The 25,041-nt window shown below is 48.1% G+C and overlaps 1 protein-coding gene across 3 annotated transcripts; it reads left to right on the top strand.

Annotated features, from left to right (window-relative positions):
* Window positions 1–1,430: 1,430 nt before the first annotated feature.
* Window positions 1,431–24,290, top strand: NRROS (negative regulator of reactive oxygen species). 3 transcript variants are annotated; one of them, XM_055316448.1, is made up of 4 exons: window positions 1,431–1,516; window positions 19,476–19,593; window positions 19,894–20,014; window positions 22,192–24,290. In XM_055316448.1, exons 2-4 carry the CDS (start codon window positions 19,580–19,582, stop codon window positions 24,142–24,144), a joined length of 2,088 nt encoding a protein of 695 aa, XP_055172423.1. In that variant the 5' UTR covers window positions 1,431–1,516; window positions 19,476–19,579; the 3' UTR covers window positions 24,145–24,290. The 3 variants fall into 3 exon arrangements, with proteins under 3 accessions (XP_055172423.1, XP_055172425.1, XP_055172426.1); XM_055316450.1 differs by lacking the exon at window positions 19,476–19,593; XM_055316451.1 differs by lacking the exon at window positions 1,431–1,516 and having other exon boundaries at window positions 17,869–19,741.
* The last annotated feature ends 751 nt before the right edge of the window (window positions 24,291–25,041 follow it).

Below are 25,041 nucleotides of genomic sequence, written 5' to 3'. Positions count from 1 at the left end.
GGGGAGACAAAGGAAGCCCCGGGCGCTGCTGCAGCCACTGTGGCAAACGGTATGGTGGCTCCTCAAAAAGTTAGAAAAGAAAAAGTAGGGCTCCCCTATGATCCCGCAATCCCAGTACAAAGAGTCCAAAACGCTATTTCAAAGGGATGCCGTGTCCCTACTGCACAGCGGGGTTATTGGGCCAGAGGTGGAAGGAGCCCAGGTGCCCCATGAGTGGAGGCGGCAGGTGGGAACCCGCTCTCTGCTCCCTGCCCCAAGAGAGTGGGGATCTGGGGTTTGCAGCCACACGGAGGGAGCTGGAGAGTGTGGGGCTGAGCCCGTCAGTCAGAGGACAAATACCATGCGATCTCGTCCATATGTGGGATTTCAGGGAAAAACAGATGAGCAGGGCAGCCCTGGGTGGCGCAGCCGTTTGGTGCCGCCTGCAGCCTGGGTGTGATCCTGGAGACCCGGGATCGAGTCCCATGTTGGCCTCCCTGCATGGAGCCTGCTTCAGGGTGTGATCCTGGGGTCCTGGGATTGATCTTGCAGGAGGTTCCCTGCAGGGAACCTGCCTCTCCCTCTGCCTGTGTCTCTGCCTCTCTCTCTCTCACTGTCTATGAATAAATAAATAAAATCTTTAAGAATAAATAAATAAATAATATTTAAAAAAGATGAGCAAAGGGACAAAGAGAGAGAAAGAAAGAGAAGCGAGGGGATCCCTGGGTGGCGCAGCGGTTTAGCGCCTGCCTTTGGCCCAGAGCGCGATCCTGGAGACCCGGGATCGAATCGAATCCCAGGTCGAGCTCCTGGTGCATGGAGCCTGCTTCTCCCTCTGCCTGTGTCTCTGCCTCTCTCTCTCTCATTCTATGTGACTATCATAAATAAATAAACATTTAAAAAAATTAAAAAAAAAGAGAGAGAAGCGAACCAGGGAACATGCTCTTAACAAACTGAGGGTTACCAGAGGGAGGGGTGTGTGGAGGGGATCAAACAGGCCATGGGGATTGGAACAGGCCATGGGGATTGGGAGGATTGGGGGAATTGGGGGATTTGGGATTGGGGGATTCAGGATTAGGGGATTCAGGATTGGGGAATGGGGGTTGGGGGATTGGAGGCATTGGGGGCATTGGAGGATTGGGGGACTGGGGATTGGGGGATTGGAGGGATTGGGGGCATTGGGGGACTGGGGGATTAGGGGATTCAGGATTGGGAGATTGGGGGTATTGGGGGACTGGGGGACTGGGGAGCGCGCTCGGCTCTGGAGCCCACCAGGCGGTCGGTGCGACCGGGAGGCTGGGCACGGGGGCGGGTGTGGGAGCCCCCCGCCCCCCTCGTGCTGCCCCCGCCCCGCTGTGCCGCCCCCGCCCCCGCCCGCGCTCCATGTGACTTCAGCTTCCGTCCGTCCCTTCCGCACGCGCTAAAATAAGCCGATGCCCGGAGAGGAGGGGCGCAGCCCCGCGGCCCGCGCTGTCGAGGAGGGAGGCGGCGGCCCGAGAGGATGCGCCCCGCGGAGCCGCCTGCGCCCGCGGGAGCCGTGAGTGGGGCCCGCGGGGGGGGGGCTGGGGGCGCCCGGAGCTCCGGAGGGCGCTGTCCCCCGAGGCCAGCGCGGGCCTGGGGGGCGGGGCGGGGGGACCCGGAGCCTCAGCGTCTTCATCTGTGAAATGGGCCGCGGGGCGCTGCGGGCAGCGCGAGCCTGCACCTGCCGGCCGAGCACCTGCCGGGCCTGCCGCCACCTTCCACGTGCTTCCCCGGGTCCCGCGGGCCGGGGCTCCAGGCACCGATGGCGCGTGTGTTCGCGGTGCTGGCGGCCAAGTGGGGCGAGACCCGCGAAGCCCCTTCCCGGAGCGCCCCGGGACCTCGTGGGGCCCGATCCTGCTCGGGACCCGCCGGACCGACCGACGGACGTGGGGGGCCGCGGCGCGGACAGGTGGCCACGTGGCCGCGGGGCCGGGGCTGCAGGGGGTGGGGGGGCGGGAGGGGCCGGAGCCCGAGCCGCCCCCCCCCCCACCGACTGTCCCCTCCGCACACACCAGGGCTTGGGGCGTAGGTCTAAGAGTTCCTAGAGGTCATTAGGTCATTTTTTTTCCCAAGGAGGGGAAAAAAAAAAAACCAATAGAACAAAACAAAACCCTGATTCCTGCCTTTAGTTCAAAAACAAACCAAAACAAAAGCCTGTTTCACAGGAGGTTGCTTTCATCTAGTAGGTGCCCTCCTAGGAATGTCAGGAAAACCCATACAAACCTGATCCCACAGACTGCGTGCCCGCCTCCTCCAAAAGCAGGAATATCCCAAACAGAGAGCAGGGCCTGTAGGCTTTGGCCTGGGCCCGGGTGGGTCAGGAATGCCTCCGGCCTCCTTCTTCATCACAGAAGAGCGATGCCCGGATGGATGATAACCTTCATTCTGGCTGCAGTGTGCATTCAGGCCACACGGTGTAAACTAGACTCTGGATGGACACCTAGATGTGCCTCACACTGTCCCCTGACCCACATTATAACCACGTAAGTCAGACGACATTGGGCTTTCAACCACGACCAACAAATGTCATCTTTCTCGGGACATGCTGTGTGCTCAGTGATGCTTACGGACACGTGTGCAGATTAGTGACAAATATGTTTGCCTTTGATAGAACTTATGCTCATTTCCCACCCGACAAAATAGAACTTATGCTCATTTCCCACCCGACAAACTATTCTCAACATCGTTGAACAAATGTTATGTGTCCATTGTTTTTTGGGGGGAGGCTTCTGGGCTAGGTTACACTGTGATCTCTGAAAGCTCAGAGAGGTGAGGAGAGCAGAATAGGACACTGGTACTTGGATCTTGTCAAGCTTCACAAGCAACTGTAAACCCGAGGTCAGGGGTCTTTTAGTTGCAAATGACAAAAACCCAACTCATCCTGGCTTCAGGAAAAAAAAAAAAAGATTTATTGTTTTAGATAACCGTAAAGTCTATGTGGAATAACTTCAGGCATGGCTGGATCTAGGTACTCAAACATTGCCAGCTTTGCCTTTTTTTCTGTTATGAGGCAGATCCTAAAGCTGGTGACAAAGATACTCCCATTTCTCTATGAATTCAAAGAACTGCAGCTCCAATCTTAGTTCCCACTAGTTTGGCATCTGGAACAGGAACAGAAAGCTTCTTTCCCAATAGTTCTAATAACAGTCCTTCTGTTGATTCTCAGGGCTTGTGGTCTGTGATGTACCCATTATAAGCCAATCACTGTGATCGGGGAAATAAAAGGCTCTGATGGGCCCAGCCAGGTGCTTAGGCCCCTCCTTGGAGCCAGGGATTGAGGTCAAACCCAAACAAACATGGACTTCTTAAGAAAGGAAGGGGGTTGGTTGTGTGACAGTGTAAATGTACTTCATAATACTGTGCTTTATGCTTAAAAATGGAGAAGATGGTAAATTTTATGTTATGTGTATTTTACAATTAAAAATTAATAAAAAATAAGGGCACCCAGGTAGTGTAGTTAGTCAAGCATCCAACTCTTGGTTTCGGCTTGGATCATGATCTCAGGGGGGTGAGATGGAGCCCGGCACTCTGCACAGAGTCTGCTTGGGAGTCTCTTTCCTCTCCCTCTGTCCCTCCTTCCCCCGTGCTGGTTTGCACACTGTCTCTAAATAAATAAATAATTTTTTTTTTAATCAAAAAGAGATAAAGAAAAAGGAAGGGTTGTTTCCTTAAAGGGGAATTGAGGAGTTGTTACCAGAAGGAGAAATGCATGTGGGTAGGAAAAACCAACTGATTTCCAGAGCAAACCGCATGTGCCTTCTCACCGAAATGCATGAGTGATTTCAGACCGCACAAAGGGAATGAAAGAGGAAGTAGAACCCTGTCATGTTCTCAGTAGCAAGGTGGACGTGAGGAGCAGGCTGGTACCTGCGATGGCCTGAATGTGGCCGCAAAGCCCTGAGAGGATCCAGGGACACCTCCGTCCAGCCCCAGCCCAGAATGTCACTGTACTCAGGTGCTAGTAGCGCGCCCCAAGAAACTCGGCTGTGCCTCCAAGAAGAGAATTGGGAGGGGGCTTCTCCACAGAAGTTAGCCCTGGGGCTCTGTCTTTTTTACCTTGACTCTGATCAAGCAGGACCTAAGTGTCTGAGGCAGCCCCGCACCCACAGTGCCAGCAGGGGCTCGTCTTGGGGTACATACACATCATGTTCTCCAGTAACCTCATGTCACCCCTTTTTAGATGTCAGGCTGGACACTGGCCCCTCCTGGTCCACCCATCGTAGTCCCTTGGGTCTCTCTTGCCTTCCTGATGTTTCCCTGCGGGTCCCACCCGATGCCAAGGCTGGGCTCTCCTCCTCAGGTCATTCCATGCTTGGCCCTGGGTCACCTTCTTCAGCTTCAGATACGTTAATGGTCTCCCTATCACTGCCCAGACTGACACCTGAGACGACCTCCTGGGACTCGCCTGATGGCCTTTCTCTTGTTCTAGTTTCTCAAGCCCCTCCTCCAATCCCTAATTACTCTCTTTAATAATACTGGCTTCTTACTTCTTACTTCTAAATTCCCAGATTTTTTTAGGCTTTCTAGCTCCTTTTGCAGAACCTCATCTTTGTCATAGGTACACTCCGTGGCATTGACACAGGTTACTTCATCCTCACCGAAGACCATGGCCCCATGAACACTCAGGGGTGCCATTCAGAACATCAAACACCGCATGTACAGACACTGTCCAATCGGAATGGACATTGTCATTAGAAGCAGGGTCCGGAATCCCTGGGTAGCTCAGTGGTTTAGCGCCGCCTTCAGCCCAGGCCATGATCCTGGGGTCCCGGGATCGAGTCCCGCGTCGGGCTCCCTGCATGGAGCCTGCTTCTCCCTCTGTCTACGTCTCTGCCTCTCTCTTTGTGTGTCTCTCATGAATAAATAAGCAACATCTTAAATTTTTTTTTTTTTTTAAAGAAGCAGGGTCCTGGGGCCCCTGCTTGGTCAGATGGGTACCTCCTTGGTTGCTGGATCATGGTGGGGGCCTGGCAGTTCCAAGAGAGGGGCCAGGCTCATGGGATACCTATTTACCAACAAATACAAACCTGTGCAACCCAGCTGAGCTTTCACTCAACATATATTCCTCCCAGGCAGATGCATATCCAGCACTTCCTATCTGGGCCAAAACTCATCTCTGGTTTTGGCGTTGCTGAGCAATTAGTGAAGCCTTGAATTGCCTATCTGTAAAATGGAGAAAATGGATTTGAACATAGATGTTTTATACCCATGTTCACAGCAGCATTCTTCACAATGGGCAAAAGGTGGAAATAGCCCAAGATCACACTGATAGGTGAATGGGACAAACAGAACATGATCTATACATAAAATGGGACCATTATTCAGCCATAAACAGGAATGAAGTTCTGATACATGCTGCAACATGGAGGGACTTTTTTTTTTTTTTAAGATTTTATTTATTTATTCATGAGAGATAGAGAGAGGCAGAGACACAGGCAGAGAGAGAAGCAGGCTCCATGCAGGGAGCCCATGTGGGACTCGATTCCGGGACTCTAGGACTACGCCCTGGGCCAAAGGCAGATGCTCAACCGCTGAGCCACCCAGGGATCCCCATGGAGGGATTTTGGAAACATGAAATAAACTGCGTGAAATAAGCCAGGCACAAAAGGACCAATATGACAGGATTCCACTTACAGGAGGTGCCTAAATAGGAGAATGTATAGAGAAAGAAAGAACAGTGGCTACTGGGAATTGAGGGGAGTGGATGCAGAGAGTTAATGTTTAGTGGCAGAGTTTCAGTTTGGGATACTGGAAAGTTTCTTTAAAAAAATATTTTACTTATTTATTTATGAGAGGCACAAACAGAGAGGCAGAGACACAGGCAGAGGGAGAAGCAGGCTCCATGCAGGGAGCCCAATGTGGGACTCGATCCCCGGTCTCAAGGATCAGGCCCTGGGCTGAAGGTGGCGCTAAACCACTGAGCCACTCAGGCGCCCTGGGATGCTGGAAAGTTCTAGAGAAGAATGATGGTGAGATTGCATGGCAGGGTGACTGTATTTAATGCTACTGAGTGGTACACTTAAAAAGGGTTGAAATGGCAGATTATATGTGTATTTTAACCCAGTAAAAACTGGAGGTAATAATGCCTATTCTGTAAAAATGTTGCAGAGTCCTGAGATCAAAGGTCTGTGAGCAACCTCAAGTGCTATTATTACCCAATAGCAATAAGCTATGATCCACTTGTTTTGGCTTTATCCAAGAATTCCCTAAAAATCATTGTTCTTTTGGGAGGGAAGTTTTTGTTGTTGTTGTTTAAATCATATTGCTCCCTTTCCTCTGTGAATTTCAAATAGGTTTTAAAGGAAAAAAAAAAAGCAGCCTTAGAACACGCTGCCATCCTTAAACTGTACCATGATAACTTTATTACTTTTCACCATTACCTATCTAAATACCCATTACAGAGCAGTGCGTTAAAGAGGGTATCAGCCACTCACACTGCAGTGTAAGCTACTTTCTTCCTAATTCTGGCTGAGAACAGTAAGGCAGTGATGATCAAATCTTTTTTTTTTTTTTAAACAAGACAAACTTTTCCCCAAATAGCTGACTTTGCAATCTCAATAAATTGACATTAAATTAACTAAACCGGAAGATTGAACAAGGAGTAACTTTATTTTTAGTTAAATCACTTGATGTGCATTCTAAAATATTTAGGGGGAAGAATGGCGATGACTGCAATCTATTTCTAAATGCATTAAAAACTAAGATGGTTTGAAGAATGGATAGAAGGATAGGTAGATGGACAGCTGTGTGAAAAAAGCAAGAGTAGTAAATTTTTTTTTTTTTTTGTAAAATGTTAATAGTAGAATCTCGGTGGTAGATATACCAGCAATCACTGCCACATTCTTTCAACTTTGTTGTGTGTTTAAAATGTTCCTAATAAAATATTGGGGGAAAATTAAATCACTAACAATACCTAGTAACTGCTCATATTCCTTTTCATAAACATAAAAAGCAAATAATAAAAAGATAAAATGAATTACATAAGAGCTGCAACTTTCTATGCTATTATATGGATCATTGCTCACCTGAACTATTAGGATGTGATGAGGAGGTGGCACATGCACTGGGCCTTGAAGGATGAATAGGAGGTTGGCAGCTGGAGAAAACCAGAGAAAGGGCCTTTCCCACAGAGGAACCAGTATGTGAGAATACACGATTTAGTCATGGGTAGCAAGTGTCCGCGGGCGGCTGGGGCTTGTGGTTGAGGTTGAGTTTTGCTGGATTCACAGACTGGGTTTCAACAGCAGCAGCTCTGACATTCTCTGGCTCCATCACCTGAGCCTTTGTGAGGCTCGATTCACCATGTGTGAAATGGAGATAGATAACATTTACCTGCTGGGATTCGGGGAGGACTGTTACATGTCGAGCACCTGGCACAGCACTTATCCCTAGGTGAGCGCTCAATGAACAGTAGCTGTTGCCACTGAGAGCCTGGGAAGCAATTTGGGAGCTTGACTACTACCCCGTCACGCTGGTCAGTTATCTGGATGCTGTGTCATCTCATTCCCCCGTTGAGCCCCTTCTCAAGAGAACCCAGGTTGGAGGGGCGGCGGTAAGGCCTTGGTTCTCACTCTAACCCCTTCCCTGCCCAGAGTCTCCCGCAGACTGAGTGGTGTGTCCTCCTCCCAACGTCCCCAGGTCACACCCCACAGCGCAGACGGATGGGGGAATGTACTGCTGCTCTTCTGTCTTCTTTATTCCGATACCAGCTCCCTATTTGCACAGAGGAACTGTGCCTCCCCTTTAGTCCCAACACTACTTTTGTTTTACCAGTGAAGTCCCCACATTCCCTTATATCGAGCTTTCTCGCACCCATTCTCTCATTCATTCTTGACACAACCCACAACCCTGTGAGGTCAGCGAGGCACCTCCGGCCCCACTGTGGTGTGAGAGAGAACAAACCTGTGATACTGAAAGGAAATGACAGGTTTGAAAGTAATGCATCATTGGTTGGGCGCCTGTCCACAGAGATTGTGCGGGTCTCTCGTAAACAAAGGTGACAACACACTCATTCCCACCACCAGCCCCGTAAGAGCAAGGTGTTGCCGCCCCAGAGGGAGCATATTTGCATTTTTAAAAACCTGTGACCTTGGAACAGTACAGAGTGAACTAAGAGACAAAGTCTGGCAGGATAGAGTTCAGCATCACTCCACACTCTGGCTGCCCCGAGTTGTCATAGGAAGAGCCCAAGAGAAGAAAATCTGCTGTGGCCTGCAGCCTCCGCGCAGGTGCAGCCGGACCTCGGCCCCTCCCAGGTGAAGGCTCTTCTCCCAAGGTCAGGTGGAATCTAACTGGTCAGGTGTGCTGGGCTGCGGTGGGAACAAGGCCTCTGCATTTGAAACCAGTGCCTGGAAGCCGTTGCACCGCGTTCCCTGCGGCGCCTTGTACGTACCATCTCCTCTCCATGGCCTGCGTGTTCGCACCTCCAAATACTGGTGGGTAGTCCCTTCAGAAATGCTGCAGTTCTTGGGGCGCCTGGGTGGCCCCAAATCTAAATCCCTTGGACCCTGAAAAAGAAAAATAATGTCATTAAACAACTTACTTTAGTTACTAGTCAATATTTTTTTCTTCCATTTACTCCAAATATGGTCATTTTAAGCACACTCAAAATAATTTCAATTCTAAGTACCTATAAGAAATTTTCTCTTTTAGGGGCACCTGCGTGGCTCAGTCGGTTAAGCGTCTGCTTTCAGTTCAGGTCATGATCCCTGGGTCCTGGGACTGAGCTCGGCACCAGGCTCCCTGCTCAGTGGGAGGTCTGCTTCTCCCTCTGCCCCTCCCCCACTCATGCTTGGACGCGTGCTCTCTCTCTCTCCCTCTCAAATAAAATCTTAAAAAAATTCTCTATTGATATTTATTAGGCTCTGATTATAACATATTTTAATTAATAATAGATTAATTTCATTCTTTAAAAACTTGTCTTAGGGATCCTTGGGTGGCGCAGCGGTTTAGCGCCTGCCTTTGGCCCGGGGCGCGATCCTGGAGACCCGGGGTTGAATCCCGCGTCGGGCTCCCTGCATGGAGCCTGCTTCTCCCTCTGCCTGTGTCTCTGCCTCTCTGTCTCTCTCTGTGTGACTATCATGAATAAATAAATAAATAAATAAATAATAAATAGATAAAATAAAAACTTGTCTTAATATAGTAATTAAAGTTGATGGTTGGAAAATTAGAAAACACAAGGAAGCAAAAATATAGATTTGATAAAAGTAAATATCAGGTGGACTTCTCCCCCACTGTTGAGATTCAGGTGTGGAACCCTATCAACTGTTTTCTGTGCACATGCAGATGAACACATATTCTTTGCAAACTTGGGATTATACTGTGCATTCTCTTTTTGCATCTTTCTCTTTTTCTTAGTATTTTATTATGAACATCTTTCTTTTAAAAAAAAAGATTTTATTCATTTGAGAAGAGAGAGAGCATGAGCTGGGGTTGGGAAGATGGAGAAGCAGACTCCCCACTAAGCAGGGAGCCTGGCACAGGACTTGATCCCAGGACCCTGAGATCATGATCTGAGACAAAGGTATGCTTAACTGACTGGGCCTCCCAGGTGCTCCTGAACATCTTTCCATGTGGCTAAATACATTGCCACTGAAGCATTTTTAATTGCAGCACATTATCCCGATCATATGGTTGTATCATAACATATTTAGCCAATCCTTTCATTGTTGGACTTGTAGATGGTTTCTGCTTTTTAAATTTATTACTAATATTGCACTGAATATCTCTGTAAAAATATTTTTGTATACATTATAATTCCTTAGGATAAACCCCTAGGAATGGAATTATTCAGTCAAAAGTAATCTATGGTTTCAGTCTTTGATAAATTTTGTAAAATTGTCTTTAATAAAAAGTGTGCCAATTTTCTCGCCCATCTTCGGGTATAAGACAGTTCTGGGGGCGAAGGTCCTTAAAAGCCATTGTTGCCTATGTTTTAACAAGTTAAAAGAGAGAAAGCCAGAGAAGCAAATTATGAGGTCTGAATTCATACATCAAAATTCTAAATGCGGGGATCCCTGGGTGGCGCAGCGGTTTAGTGCCTGCCTTTGGCCCAGGGCACGATCCTGGAGACCCGGGATCGAATCCCACATCGGGCTCCCGGTGCACGGAGCCTGCTTCTCCCTCTGCCTGTGTCTCTGCCTCTCTCTCTCTCTGTGACTATCATACATAAATAAATAAAAATTTAAAAAAAAATTCTAAATGCCATGTTACCCCAATCCTCAGTATGCAAGTTCTTTTAACTTTTAAAAAAATTTATTTAAGAGAGAGAGAGCATGAGTAGGGAGGAGCAGCAGAGGGAGAGGGAGAAGCAGACTCCCCACTGAGCAGGGAGCCCGATGCAGGGGCTTGATCCCAGGACCCCGGGATAATGACCTGAGCCAAAGGCAGACACTCAATTGACTGAGCCACCCAGGTGACCCTGCAAGTTCTTTTTGGATGTATTCACCATGTGAACATTGATTCTTTGCAAAATATAGAAATATACTAATTCAACCAAATATTACAACTGGTTCTTTACTTTTATAACTATTCTTCATTTTCTTTCACATATGAAACCGAAATCAAATTTTAAAAATCTTTGGATTTAAAAGTATACATTTTGGACATTTATCCAAAGAAGATGTGGAAATAGGCCAATAAAAACATGTAAATACTCAACATTACTAGTCATTGGGGAAATGCAAATCAGAATCCCAGAGATAGCACTTCATACCTGGTAGGATGGTTGGACTAAAAATGACAGGAAATAACCAGTGTTGATGAGGATGAGGAGAAATTGGAACCCTCATACACTGCCAGTGAGAATATAAAATGATGTAGAAACTGGAAAGCAGCCTGGCAGTCATTCAATATCAAACAGAATTATGCTACAACCCAGCAATTTCATTCCCAGGTTGTATACTCAAGAGAATTGAAAACATGGCTACACAACAACTCGTACGAGAATGTTCATAGACGCATTATTCATAATAACCAAAAGGTGATAACAATCCAGATGTTCATCAATTAGTGAATTCATAAAGAAATGTGGTAAATTTTTCCATACAACAAAATATTATGCAGCCATAAAAGGAAGGAAATACTGATACATGCTACAACATGGATGAACTTTGAAAGCATGAGGCTAAGTGAAAGAAGCCAGACATAAAAAAGCCATATGTTGTACGATTCAATATATATAAAATGTCTAGAATAGGCAAATCCATAGGAATTGGAAGTAGATTGGTGGTTGCCAAGGGATGGGATAAGTGACTACCAACGGGTATGGGGTCTCATTGTGGGGTGACACAGATGTTCTGGAATTAATCGTGATGGTTGTACAACTTTGTGAATATACTAAAAACCACTGAATTGTACATTTTAAAAGGGTGAATTAGATGGTTTGTGAATTATATACCAATTTGAAAAGTATACCTTGTGTCTTATTTATATGAAAACATAAAGTGTCTTTAAAATTTTTAGGCATTTTTCTTAGATTTCATAGCTAGTTATCAAAGTAATCCTAAACTCACTATTCAAGAGTTGAATAGTTTTATTTATTTATTTATTCATTCATTCATTCATTCATTCATTCATTCATTTTTCTTTAGGGCCTCAGTCAGAGGACTTGAGCCCCTCTCGTCTTGAATTTAAAGTTTGACCCAAAATGTCATTCTTACTTTTCTTTTTTTCCCTACCTTCTCTCCCTCCCTTTCTTCTTTCCTTTTAGACTACATTTTAAGCAATAAATATACCTTGCTAAACCATTTGCTTGGTGTCAGTACAATTTCTCCAAGTAAAAATCTTGCAAATCAAGTTAGTTTTATGTGCAGATAAAACAGAAATGATGTCTACAATTATCTAACACGATGATTTGTCACTATGCAAATAGGTCAATTTTCCTGTTATAAGAATCTCGTTAGAGTGCACTTTTTATTTCTTTTATTTTTCTTTTATTTGTTTACAGAGGGTGCAGGTGGGGAGTGTAGAGAGAGAATCTTTTTTTTTTTTTTTAAGATTTTATTTATTCATGAGAGACACAGAGAGGCAGAGACACAGGCAGAGGGAGAAGCAGGCTCCTTGCAAGGAGCCTGATGCGGGACTCGATCCCAGGACCCCAGGATCACACCCTGGGTGGAAGGTAGGGTCTCAACCATTGAGCCACCCAGGCATCCCTGTTTGTGCTTTTATGTGTTAATTTTTCATAATTTTAAATTTTGAAACCATTTTGAACTTGCAGAAATGTTGCAAAAATAACTAAAAGAAATCCCATAAATTCTTCACCTCTGTTCACCAGCTGTTAACATTTGTCATATTTGTTTCCTCTCTTTCTCTCAGGCCATGTGAAAGGAGATTACATAACTTATAGACATCATGAAACTTCACCCCTAAATACTTCAATATGCATTTCTCCAGAATAAGGGCACTCTCCTACATAACCAAAAAGTCATTTTCATACCTAAGAAAATTCGCAATAATCTGATAATATCATTTCTACGTAATACCATCTGAAAACACATCATTCAGTACCCATGTAAATTTACCTCAGTTGTCTCAAATTTTTCTCTTAGAGATTTTTAAAAATCCAGAATCCACTCAAGGTACATTCATTACACTTGGTTATTATGCTTCTTAGTCACTTGTAACCAGATCTCCTTTTTTTCCTCCTAACTGCCTTTCTTTGTGTTTCAAGACTTTGACTTCTTTGAAGAGCCCAAGCTAGTTGTCTTATAGGACAATGTACAGCCTGGGTCTGTCTGATTGTTTCCTTATGACTGGATCCAGGGCAAACATTTCCAGCAAAGCTATCTGCCGACATGGGGCTCTGTGTTTCCCAAGGTGCCACACCTGGAAGCTCAGAGTGTCAGGTGGTCTCACCGTGGGAGATGCTAAGTTTGAACATTTGGTGAGGGCTAAAGTCACTCTAATTTTTTTGCTGTGGATCAAAGAGACCAAAGCTATTTGTCTGGGGCTTTCAAATACTTCTTGGTAGTAGGAATTATTTGAAGTGGTCACAGACTGGGGTTTCTGTTCTTTATTATCTAGTCTCTGTGGTGTGTGACCAGCTGCCCTTCCCTTTCTCCTAGGATCCCAGGTGGGATTTGCTCTTTTATTTTTAAACAAAGGCAGATTCCCTTTCTATGGAGACCTCTCACTAGCACCCGTACCTTTCACGTTCACTGGTGTGTGTCAACCTCACACATTCACACCCCGCACTTCTCTGCTTCTGAGGATTAATTCCCCTCAGACCGGTCTACAAAGATTTGTTTCTGACATAGCACCTCTGAGAGTTACTAGCTTTCTCCAAAGACCCCTTTGTTTACAGCTTGTTCAGCTTATCTGATTATTTAGAGGAGAAAATTCTCAATTACATGCTAATGTATGTATGACACTCTTAACACTCACATGCTAATGTATTTTAACACTCTTAATACTTAGCGATAGCGCCTTTAGCAAAGAGGGTGCAGTCACAGCTCTGTAGTAGCAGGGGTGAAAGGGGGTGGGCAGGTGATGATGTGGGAGTGAGCTGATATTCAGGGTGCCCCTGAATACTATAAATCCAGCATCCTTTCCTGAAAAGGAATTAAAACCTTCCCACACAACAAAACCAAAACGCAAGTCAGACTTATTACTTAATATTCCCAAACTTTTAGTTTGAGGAGATCTTTTTATGGACAAAAATACCTGTAGATTGGCCTTTCCATATGGTTGTGTTTTACTACCCACTGATTAAGAATATTTGGAATGAGTTACCCTTTAAAAAAAAGTTTTATTTTATTAATACAGGAAAATCTACATGCATTTGGGGGAAAAAAAGTAGTATACGTATATGTTTAAGTGTTAGATGATCTAACAAAACTAGGGATGCTGCTGTACCCCCTGAACAATTTTGAATTTTGTGATGGTGGGAACATGGAAATTTCAGGACTTCAAGAAGCAGAGACCTGTTTAAAGATTGCACTCACAACTTTCTTCCCTATCCATTGCAAAAGCAAGCAAACCCGCATGTCCCCTCACTGAAGCCATTCCTTGGCCTGCATGTTGCCATCTTCTTCCATTCAAGTGGTCATGAGCCCAGAACTGATGTGGTCATGGGGATGCATATGGAAAGTGCTCCCCCAGCATACAGCTAAGCTGCTGCTGGCCGGATCCAGTCACCCTGTCCAAAAGGAGTAAATGTCCCCATCCCTGTCAGCCTGCAACGAACGTCCGCTCTGTCTTCCTTTCCCTTCTGTGGCTCGGTGAAGCAGAAGCTTCTCCTACTATTTTGTGGAAAGAGAAATGGCAAACAAGCATACATTCTATAACAAAGAGGAATTTTTATGGCTGATATGCATTCTTCCTCACTATTAGTGTTCTCTTATTCTATAAAGCCTTGATTCATATTGTTTTTATGAAATAAATCTGTTTTCACCACTTATTTATTAATAACTAGGTGTGAACAGAGAAGAACCAGATAAAAAGCTATATTGTATTTCTGACTAAAAAGGAACACTGGTGGTGGTGGTGGGGTGGAATCCCTGGGTGGCTCAGCGGTTTAGTGCCGCCTTCACCCCAGGGCTTGATCCTGGAGACCCCGGATCGAGTCCCACATCGGGCTCCCTGCATGGAGCCTGCTTCCCCCTCTGCCTGTGTCTCTGCCTCTCTCTCTCTCTCTGTGTCTCTCATGAATAAATAGATAAAATCTTTAAAAATATATAATAAAATAAAATAAAAAATAAAAAGGAACCCTATAGGGGGACCTGGCTGGCTCCGTTGGTAGAGTGTGCGGCTCTTGATCTTAGGGTCCAAAGTTTGAGCCTTACGTTGGGCATGGAGCTTCCTTAAAATAAATACATTAATTTTTTTAAAAGAAACACTGTATAGACATGGGATTGATGTAAGTCAAATCACAGGTTTCCATGATAGCCAATTAGAATGCTTCGTTTCAAGACTTATGACTGCATAGGGGATGCCATGAAGCATTGGAGGTCCTGATATTGCAAGGACTTCGTAGAGAAGAACCGACAAGAACATTTTGTGATGACTGAACACATAGTAGTTAGAAGATGAAGAAGAAATATAAATGTAATACTAAGAGAACTTGACTCTCCCAGAAGGTAGGATTTATAATCTTAATATCTCCAAGTGAGATGTGTTTACAGACATGCTACAGTGCTTGTCCTGCTAGCACCTGACTCCATAGTGCCTTGTCTTTCAAAGCTTTTCATTAATCAGAAGCTCACAGTCTCTGGCATTAGCCATGATCATGAAAACCATGACCGTATAGAAATTGTCAATTGAATAAAAGAATATAGAATTGTCGATTGTATAAAAGAGAGCAGGACTTACCATTTTTTTGCCTTCACACTTGGAAGGAACTCTTCGATCTTGTTACCTGGTTTAAGAAGATACAAGCAGAGTCTGTTAATGCCATCTGCTTCTCGTGTCAGGACCTCAGCTTTTATACAGGGGACTTTCCCAGTGGTCACCCAGACCAGGAGGAGACGTGATACTTATTCAAGCCCTACTTGGGTTGATTCGCAGTTCCTTGTGGCTACAGTTCCCCTGTGGCTCCTGCAATGGTTCACAGTCCATGAAATGGGAACCATGGATCTAGGCCCTTTTAATTATAGTGAGGGGAGGTTTCAGGTTATCTCATTTAAATTATTAATGTTATGGGATCCCTGGGTGGCACAGCGGTTTGGTGCCTGCCTTTGGCCCAGGGTGCGATCCTGGAGATCCAGGATCGAATCCCACGTCGGGCTCCCGGGGCATGGAGCCTGCTTCTCCCTCTGCCTGTGTCTCTGCCTCTCTCTCTCTCTCTGTGACTATCATAAATAAATAAAAAAAATTTAAATTATTAATGTTATACTGCCATGTATGCCCTCCATTATAATTATTTTCCTTTCACTTCTCTTTCTCTACAAAATATGTAGTTAAGATGATTTGACTTTATAAAAGATGTATTTTCTAGAAGATGTCAGAGAGGTTGAAGTGGGGCAGTTATTATTGCCACAAGCTTAGATTCTCTGTTAATAGCTAGAGACTCTGTTGAGTGATCCTCACCCAAAGGAAATTAATTTTGGGCGTGTGTGAGGGGAAGCAGTTGTATGCACACAGTAGAAGGTTCATGGGATTTTCAATGAGATTTGGCATCCAAACTCATCTTGTACTCTTTGCAGTGCAATGGCTTCGAGGAATCCTATATACTCCTGAAATAGTGTTTCTCAACCTGAATGGTTATTAATTTTGAAAGCTTTTTATTCTTTTCAGAGTCATTGTATGCCTTTTTGTTTAGGACTGATCCAAAGCCATTCTCATTTACATCATTGTATCTGTTAGGGTCCAACCAGGAAACAGAAACACCTAGATTATTTTTTAAAGAGGAAATTTATTTTTTTATTTTTATTTTTAAAAGATTTTATTTATTTTTTCATGAGAGACACAGAGAGAGAGAGGCAGAGACAGGAAGAGGGAGAAGTAGGCTCCCTGCGGGGAGCTCGATGTGGGACTCGATTCCAGGACCCCCGGGATCATGACCAGAGCCGAAGCAGATGTTCAACCATTGAGCCACCCAGGCGTCTCTAAAGAGAAAATTTAATGCAGGAAATTGGCTTCACCTGATAGAAAAGGCTGAGACGGTAACTGGCAAGTAGTCAACTCAGAGGTTAGCAATTTCAGGAAGTTGTGATCTGCCCTAGGTAGGGGAAAGGTAAAGGCAGGAAGATGTTACTGGAGTCTAGGAGTCACCAGTAAAAGCTCAAGGACTGGGACGCCTGGGTGGCTCCGTGGTTGAGCGGCTGCCTTTGGCTCAGGGCGTGACCCCGAGGTCCTGGGATTGAGTCCCACGTCAGGCTCCCTGCGTGGAGCCTGCTTCTCCCTCTGCCTGTGTCTCTGCCTCTCTCTGTGTCTCATGAATAAATAAATAACTTCTTTTTTTTTTCATGAATAAATAAATAAATTCTTTTTTTTTAAATAAATAAATTCTTAAAAAAAAAAAAAGTCAGCTCCCTGTGATACAGAGCAGGGTAAGACATCTATCTGAGGACAAACAGCTCTCAACAGCATACTCATCTGTTACTGGGATTAACCTTGTTATAGAATTTATTAACATAAAAAATAATTTATTAACATAGAATTGTAATGCAATCTTCCTGCATACTTTTCACACATTCAGTAGGTATAATGATATATTTATTCTTCCATCCAAATTTTTCATTCTTTTACCTTCTTTGTGCAACTGTTAAATAACCCTGGAGATTACACATAACAACCAGTCAACGGGCTCAATGGTGTTTAAAACTCATAAATAGTAATTATGTTATTAACTACCTTAATAGTTAATGAAGCACTTTCACATATACTGCTTGATCTTATAAAAACTCTGAATAGTTATTATTATCCCCACTTTATAGAAGGATTATCTGAGTCTTGGAGACTTTAAATGAATTGCTCAAGGACAAAAAAACAAATACTGGAGCCAGAATTCAAACCCTGGTCTGTCTGATTCTAAATCCCATAATTTTCCCATGCTGCCTCATGAGAGAAAGACTTGCCCAGAGGGAAGGGCAATAATTTTTCTTTTCTGGTTGGCTAAGTTTATTAGGAGGAAGGAGAAAATAGATTTTAAATTTGCAGAAATTTTCTCATTGACCCAGAAATTAAAATCATACTCTGGGCATGACATCAGGCCTATCTAGCATTCCAGTCTTCAGTATAAATTGAAATTGACTGTTCTTTAAGGGTCATTGTCACAGTAGCATGTACCATACCAAGCCTGACAGAGGGTGTGAGGGAGGAAGGGAGGGGACAAGTCCATGGTTCCCTGTCTTTTTTTTTTTTTTAAGATTTTATTTATTTATTCATGACAGACACACACATACAGAGAGAGAGAGAGGCAGAGACACAGGCAGAGGGAGAAGCAGGCTCCATGCAGGGAGCCCGACATGGGACTCGATCCCAGGACTCCAGGATCACGCCCTGAGCCGAAGGCAGGCATTCAACCGCTGAGCCACCCAGGCGTCCCTGTCTGTCTTCAATAAAATACAGGACACCCAGTGAGGTTTGAATGTCATATAAACATTGAATTTCTTTAGTATAAGTATGACCGAAATATTGCATGGGACATATTTACACTAAGAAGTTATTTGGAGCAGCCCGGGTGGCTCAGCGGTTTAGCGCCACCTTCAGCCCCGGGCGTGATCCTGGAGAACTGGGATCGAGTCTGGCGTCGGGCTCCATATGTGGAGCCTGCTTGTGTCTCTGCCTCTGTGTGTGTGTGTGTGTGTATCTCATGAATAAATAAAATCTTTTTTTTTTTTTTAAAGTTATCTTACATCCAAATGGCATCCTGTAATTTGCTAAATCTGGCAACCTTATCTCAAGGTGGGCAGTGATCCCAAGGTTGTTTCCTGTGCCTGTGTTTCCTGGGATGATCCTAAGGACAGAGCCCATATGGCTCTCCTTTTGCCATCTGTGCCCTGTACATGCCCTGAGGTAGTAGTTCCTGCACAGGTGCAGAAGCGGAAGGAGGGCTAGGAAGGGGATTCCCAGTGTCTGGCACAGACTGATGCATTCTGAATTAGAGGTTCCCTCTGTGGTAAGGAGAGCTGACCTGACCTGAAGTGAAGGCTAAAGTTGATTTACCTGGTTTCACTTTGTTTTTCTGCTAGTCTGTTTTCACTGCTGAGTATTCAGATCTGACTAGGAAGTTAAAGTTAGCCTCAGAGATGTGTAAACTCATTCAAAGAAAGAGGAAGGGGCCCAAGGTGGCCTGGATGTGGGTCCCCTGGAATAGGTGAGGAGGTTCAGATTAGTGCTCGTCCTGCTGGCTTCGGAGACTAGGAAACAGGCCCTGTGGTCCCTCCAGAGGCAGATGGCAAGGAGAGGACGGGGCAGATGAAATGCTGGGCCAGGCACTTGCCTCTGATTGTGAGGAACGCAGAGCTGAGCCGGAAATGCCACTGGGCTATAAGCCCTCCCAGCAGGAGGGCAGTCAGTTCAACAGCACCTTCAGGGAGGGAAACTATCCTGGTTCCTCATCCTGGAGCTCAGAGGGGGGACCCTGGGGTCTGCTCTCAGCTCTGCTCCTAAGTTGATCTGGAGCCTCGAATAAGGCCCTATTGTCTCTGGGCCTTTGAACGTTCTCCTCTAGAGCTATGATGGCAGAGGGTATAGTAGATTTCCATCATGGTTTCTCTCAGTTCTAAAATTGTTGCTATATGTGTAATTTTAAGCCTTCTCATGGTTCCTGTTTACTGGCCAGGGAAGAGGGCTGGCGACCAAAGTTCATCAATAATACTTACTATATCTGAAGATTACTTTTCATTTGCCCCTCAGTGTTTTCTCTTATCCAGGCAAAATACCAAAGTCCTTTTTTTTTTTTTTTCCAGAAGGCTGTATCCAAATGAGTTAACCAGTGAGATCTACCCTCCTAAAAACCTCATGTCAACATAGTAATTACTAACTCTATGGGACCAGAAGCTACAATTAATGTTTCAATCCCATTTCAGCATTCTTTCACTCATTTATTCATTTGGCAAATATTTATGGAGCTCAGAAGACGCTTCAGGCAGATTTGAGGTCTGGGAGGAAAACTTCAGCAGAACTACAAAACATGCCAAACTCCAGGTGACCTCAGACCTAGTTCCTCAAGTCCTTTGCCTCTCTCTTCTGTTGGTGGGATCTTAAAGTTTCAGTGTTCAGCCACCTGTACATCAAATGTAGAGGCAAAACAAAAATAAGTTGCGATGAAAGCTTGAAAGTGTTGGCTAACAAGGTATTTGAATAATCTGTGGGTTTCCACCTCCTTATAGCTGTGGGCCTCCAAGACCAGACATAGCTGGGAACTGGCTCTTTCTACCAAGAGCGCAAAGCAGCCTTTGAGCATGTCCTTCTCTTACCCATTTTTTCCTTGCCCTCTGTCCCCAGTGCTGCACTTGAGATGGAGTTACTGCCCCTCTGGCTCTGCCTGGGTTTTCACTTCTTGACCTTGGAATGGAGAAATCGAAGTGGAATGGCCACAGCAGCTTCCCAAGGCGGCTGCGAGTTGGTGAGTTTTCCCGGGAACTCTGAGCTGTCTGTTGCTTCTGTCCTGACAAGGATTGGTCCATTTGGAAAACTGGTGGATTGTCCATCAAAGAGGGCAGGGAATAAAGAAACCTGAAATCACTCTGTAGCTGGCTGGCACGATGCTGTGTGCAAGCTGCTCCTTAACCAAAGGTTAAGATTATACCTGGGAAGGGCCAGGCCTAGGTCAGATACCCGGAACAAGAACACCTTGTTAAAAATCTGGATGATTGAGCTCCACTAATGGTATCAGAATCCCTGTCTAGGGCATAGTAGTAAAGTTGGGTAAACCCTGACTCAGAGCTTGTCTATGAGCCAACAGCAGACATGCAAACAGCTGCCCTCGCTGTGCTGCAGACCAACATCCTTGATCACATTCAGGCTTAAGATGATTCAGGGAGTGGAGAGCTGAGCTTTTCCAGTTTACCCTCTCCAGGGCTTTCAGCCTATATGTGGAAACAGACTTGGCTCATAACACCTGAGCACATTTCTGGAAATTTTCTCCCTTGCCTATAAGTCCATGATATCAAAAGTCTGCTTGGGCGACATACATTTAATAAACATTTCTCAGGTAGGTCCTGTTATATACTAGGCACTAGAAAGACAAATTGAATGTTGGGGTTAATACCTATGTTCGAAAATATGTTCTTAAAGCTGATAAATCTGAAAAACCCAGCTGGTCATGATTCTTAGCCAGTTTTAGTAACCTCTAACCACTATGCTGTGTGGTATTTTCCAGTATGGAGTGGGGGTTATGAGCCAGACCAGGTTTGAACCCCAGCTTACTGGCTGGTGACAGTGGCAGGAGGGGCACTCTGTGTCTCAGTTTCCTCCTCTGTGAGATATGGAGTAGTGGTACCAACCAATGATACCCTAACCCTGCATTGTCATGATGATGAAATGGGTTAGTGTATATAAAGCTCTCAGAACAGGGCCTTGTATGTAGTAGCAGCTGCGGGTCTTATCTGTTATTCTTGTTGTTAGGCTGTGCTACTACAGTCTTCCATTATTCCCTTACAGAAGCAATGGAAGATTAACTCTTGTGAAGGGAGGCTAATTCGGGAAAGAGGAGGGAATAAAGTGTAAGTTCTTGGATAGCTTTTCAGGGTTCAGACCCCCTGCCTGACCCTCTCCAGCCTGGCGCGCAGGAGCAGGGGTCAGGGGTTGGCTGGCAGGGAGCTCCAAGAGTGGATTAGGTGAGGCTCTTTGAAGGCTGAGAGTTTTGAGAGCTCAGGTGGCCCCCTTGCCTAGTTATCAGAGAATGAACATGGTGAGGTCTCAGGCTCTGACAGCCATTCCGTGGGGGTGCAGGGAATTGCAGAGGTGTGACGCCATAGCTGCAGCAGCTGTGGTGAGGATCTCACAGCTTGAAGAAAAGCCCCTGACCGCAACATTCTCCAGAGAGTCCCTGTTAGGAGGAGGCCAGCACTTCCTCAAAGAAAGAAATACACCTTATTTCTGCGTGGGGAGATCGAGCTTTGTAAAGATGGCAGTTATCCCCCCAATTCACCCATAATTATAATGCGATTCCAATCAAGATGCCCAAGACATTGGAGGGGAGGGGAAGTGTGAAAGGAAGTTGACACATTCTTTCCGATGTTCCTCTGGAAATTAGAAACAGCTCAAACGCTCAACAATAGATTAGTCGAGTGATGCTAATCATCGGAGCTAACGTTTATCAAGCACTTAGGGGCCGGGTTCTGTATTGTTTGACGTAAACAATCACACGGAGTCCACAAGGAAAAAAAAAAAAAAGCTGCTAGTGGAGTAACGAAGGTCCCAACGGTTAGAGAACCAGCCCGAAGTCACCCGTTTGATGAAAAGCAGAACCGAAAGGGGCTGCCGCCAGGATGCTTGCTCCTACTTGCGCAGGGGGCGCTGAGAGCCGGGTGCCTAGTAGGACGGGATGGGGTTTATTTTCGTTGCCCTGGGGGTGTGTCTGTGGGCACTTCGGGGGGCGTGGGAGTAGGTTACTGGACGGCTTGCTGAGCTGACCGTTTGCACAAAGCAAAGCTCCCCTTTCGTTCCGCATTTCCCCGTCCTTTTTCCGAGAAGCAAAGAGGGTGTCCAGGGCCGCTGGCAGCGGTGCCGCGCGGGTCCCTGCGGGAGGCGCGCGCCCCGGGGCCGCCTCCGTGCTGACCGCTGTGTCCGGGGACCTAGGTTGACGGAGGGGCCGACTGCCGCGGGCGGAACCTCGAGGCCGTGCCCGCCGACCTGCCGGCCTCCTCCCGGCGCCTCCTCCTGGACGCCAACCCGCTCGGGACCCTGTGGAACCACTCGCTGGGCCGCTACCCGGAGCTCGAGAGCCTCAGCCTGCGCGGCTGCCGCCTCGAGCGCATCGGCCGCGCCGCCTTCCGAGGCCAGGCCCGCGTGCGCAGCCTGGCGCTGCCCGACAACCGCCTGGGCGAGAGCTACCGGGACGTGGCGGCCGCCTTCCGGGGCCTGCGGGATCTGCGGACGCTGGACCTGTCGGGGAACGCTCTGACGGAAGACATGGTGGCCGCCCTGCTGCGCCATGTGGCGTCGCTGGAGTCGCTGGCGCTGGCGCGGAACGCCATCATGCGGCTCGACGAGTCGGTGTTCGAGGGCCTGCGGCGCCTCCGGGAGCTCGACCTGCAGCGCAACTACATCTTCGAGATCGAGGCGGGCGCCTTCGACGGCCTGGCGGGGCTGCGGCGCCTCAACCTGGCCTACAACAACCTGCCGTGCATCGTGGACTTCCGCCTCACGCAGCTGCGCGTGCTCAACGTCAGCTACAACGCGCTGGAGTGGTTCCTGGCGGCGGGCGGCGCGGCCTTCCAGCTCGAGACGCTCGACCTGTCGCACAACCAGCTGCTCTTCTTCCCGCTGTTGCCCGGCTGCGGCCGCCTGCGCACGCTGCTGCTGCGCGACAACCTGCTGGGCTTCTACGCGCGCCTGGACAACGCGTCGGCGCCGCGCGAGGCGGTGGCGCAGTTTGTCCTGCTGGATGGCAACGAGACGCGCGTGCGCACCGTGCGCCTGTGGGACGAGGCGGCGGCCGGCGACCTGGGCGAGCTGCGCGTGCTGGACCTGAGCCACAACCGCTTCCGGTACCTGCCCGACGGCTTCCTGCGCGCCATGCCGGCCCTGGCCCGCCTCAGCCTCCGCCGGAACTGCCTGGCGTCGCTGCACTTCCGGCCGTGCGAGCCGCCCGCGGCGCTCGCGGAGCTCGACCTGAGCCACAACCTGCTGGCCGAGCTGCGCGTGGCGCCGGGCCTCCGCGGCCGCCTGCCGAGCCTCCGCGCCTTCAACCTCAGCTCCAACCGGCTCGCGGGCGTCCCGGCCGGCCTCTTCGCCGCCGCCGCCAACCTCAGCGCCGTGGACCTGAGCCACAACCGCATCGCGCTGTGTCCCGCGCCCCGCGGCCGCGCGGCCTGCGTGGACCTGCGCAACGCGGCGTCGCTGCGGAGCCTGGCGCTGGAGGGCTGCGGGCTGCCGCCGCTGCAGGAGCACGCGCTGCAGGGCACGGCGCTCACGCACCTGGACCTGTCGGGCAACCACGGCGTGCTCAACGGCTCCGTGGGCGCGCTGCGGGCCGTGGCCGCCACCCTCCAGGTGCTGGCGCTCAGGAACGTGGGCCTGGGCCGCGGCCTCCCCGAGCTGGACCTGACGGGCTTCGGGAGCCTCCGCGACCTGGACCTGTCGGGGAACGCGCTGCGCGCCTTCCCGCGGCTCGGCGGCGGCCCGGCCCTGCGGCGCCTCGACCTGCGCGGGAACCGCCTCACGGCGCTGCCGCGGAGCGCGGTGGCCGAGCCGCTGGCGCGGGGCCTGCGCACCATCTACCTCAGCCAGAACCCCTACGACTGCTGCGGCCTGGACGGCTGGGCCGCCCTGCAGCGCCTGCACGCCGTCGCCGACCTGGCCGCCGTCACCTGCAGCCTGTCCTCCAAGGTGCTGCGCCTCGCCGAGCTGCCCGGGGGCCCGCCGCGCGACTGCCGGTGGGAGCGCGTGGACACGGGCCTGCTGTACCTCGTGCTCGTCCTCCCCAGCGGCCTCACCCTGCTCGTGGCCGGCACCGTGCTCTCCCTCACCTTCAGGAAGCCCCTGCTGCGCCTCATCAAGAGCCGCTGCCACTGGCCGTCCGTCTACTGAGCCGGCCCGGCGACCGGCGCCGCCACGGCCGGCTTTCCCGACCCGGTGCAGGCGACAGGCCCCGCGAACCGAGGTTCAAGTTAAAGCCTGAAATGTCGCCGCCCCTGGTGGTCCCCGGGCGCGCCCTCCCACACTGTGCGCCACCCTCATCGCCCTGGGAAAATATTTATTAAGCGGTGCCCCGCGACGATAAAACAACGTGTCTCGTAAATGTTTTTTAAATGAAACTCGACTTGTGTTTTCTTTCCTTTTTTAAAAAATTTTGTTCATTCATGAGAGACACACACACTGAGAGACAGAGAGAGAGAGAGAGAGGCAGAGACACAGGCAGAGGGAGAAGCAGGCTCCATGCAGGGAGCCCGACGTGGGACTCAATCCAGGGCTCCAGGATCACGCCCTGAGCCACCCAGGCATCCCTAGACCTTATTTTACAGATGAGGAAACTGAGGTTTAGGGATGTTAAGTTGCCCACACAGACCGCTAACTTGGTAAACCTAAAAATAGAAACCGCTTGTCCCATATGGTAACAGCTAGGATTCTGCGTGTCTTCAAAGTCCTTTATATTGTAAATTGCTTAACTTCCCTGGTCTTCATCATCTTCCAGCTGTTTTTCTTTTTTATGAAGATTTTATTTATTTACCCACGAAAGACACAGAGAGGCAGAGACACAGGCAGAGAGACAAGCAGGCTCCGTGCAGGGGGGAGCCAGATGTGGGACTCGATCTCAGGACCCTGGGTCACACCCAGAGAGCCAAAGGCAGACGCTCAACCACTGAGCCACTGGGGCTGCCTCCCTCCTTCCCTCCCTTCCTTCCCTTCCTTCTTTCTTCCCTTCCTTCCTTCCTCCTTCCTTCCTTCTTTTCTTCCTTCCTTCCTTCAAGGGGCGCAGTTTGGAGC

Source organism: Nyctereutes procyonoides, unplaced genomic scaffold, assembly GCF_905146905.1.
Source record: "Nyctereutes procyonoides isolate TBG_1078 unplaced genomic scaffold, NYPRO_anot_genome, whole genome shotgun sequence".
Taxonomy (NCBI): domain Eukaryota; kingdom Metazoa; phylum Chordata; class Mammalia; order Carnivora; family Canidae; genus Nyctereutes; species Nyctereutes procyonoides.
This window is presented reverse-complemented; position numbering and strand designations above follow the sequence as displayed.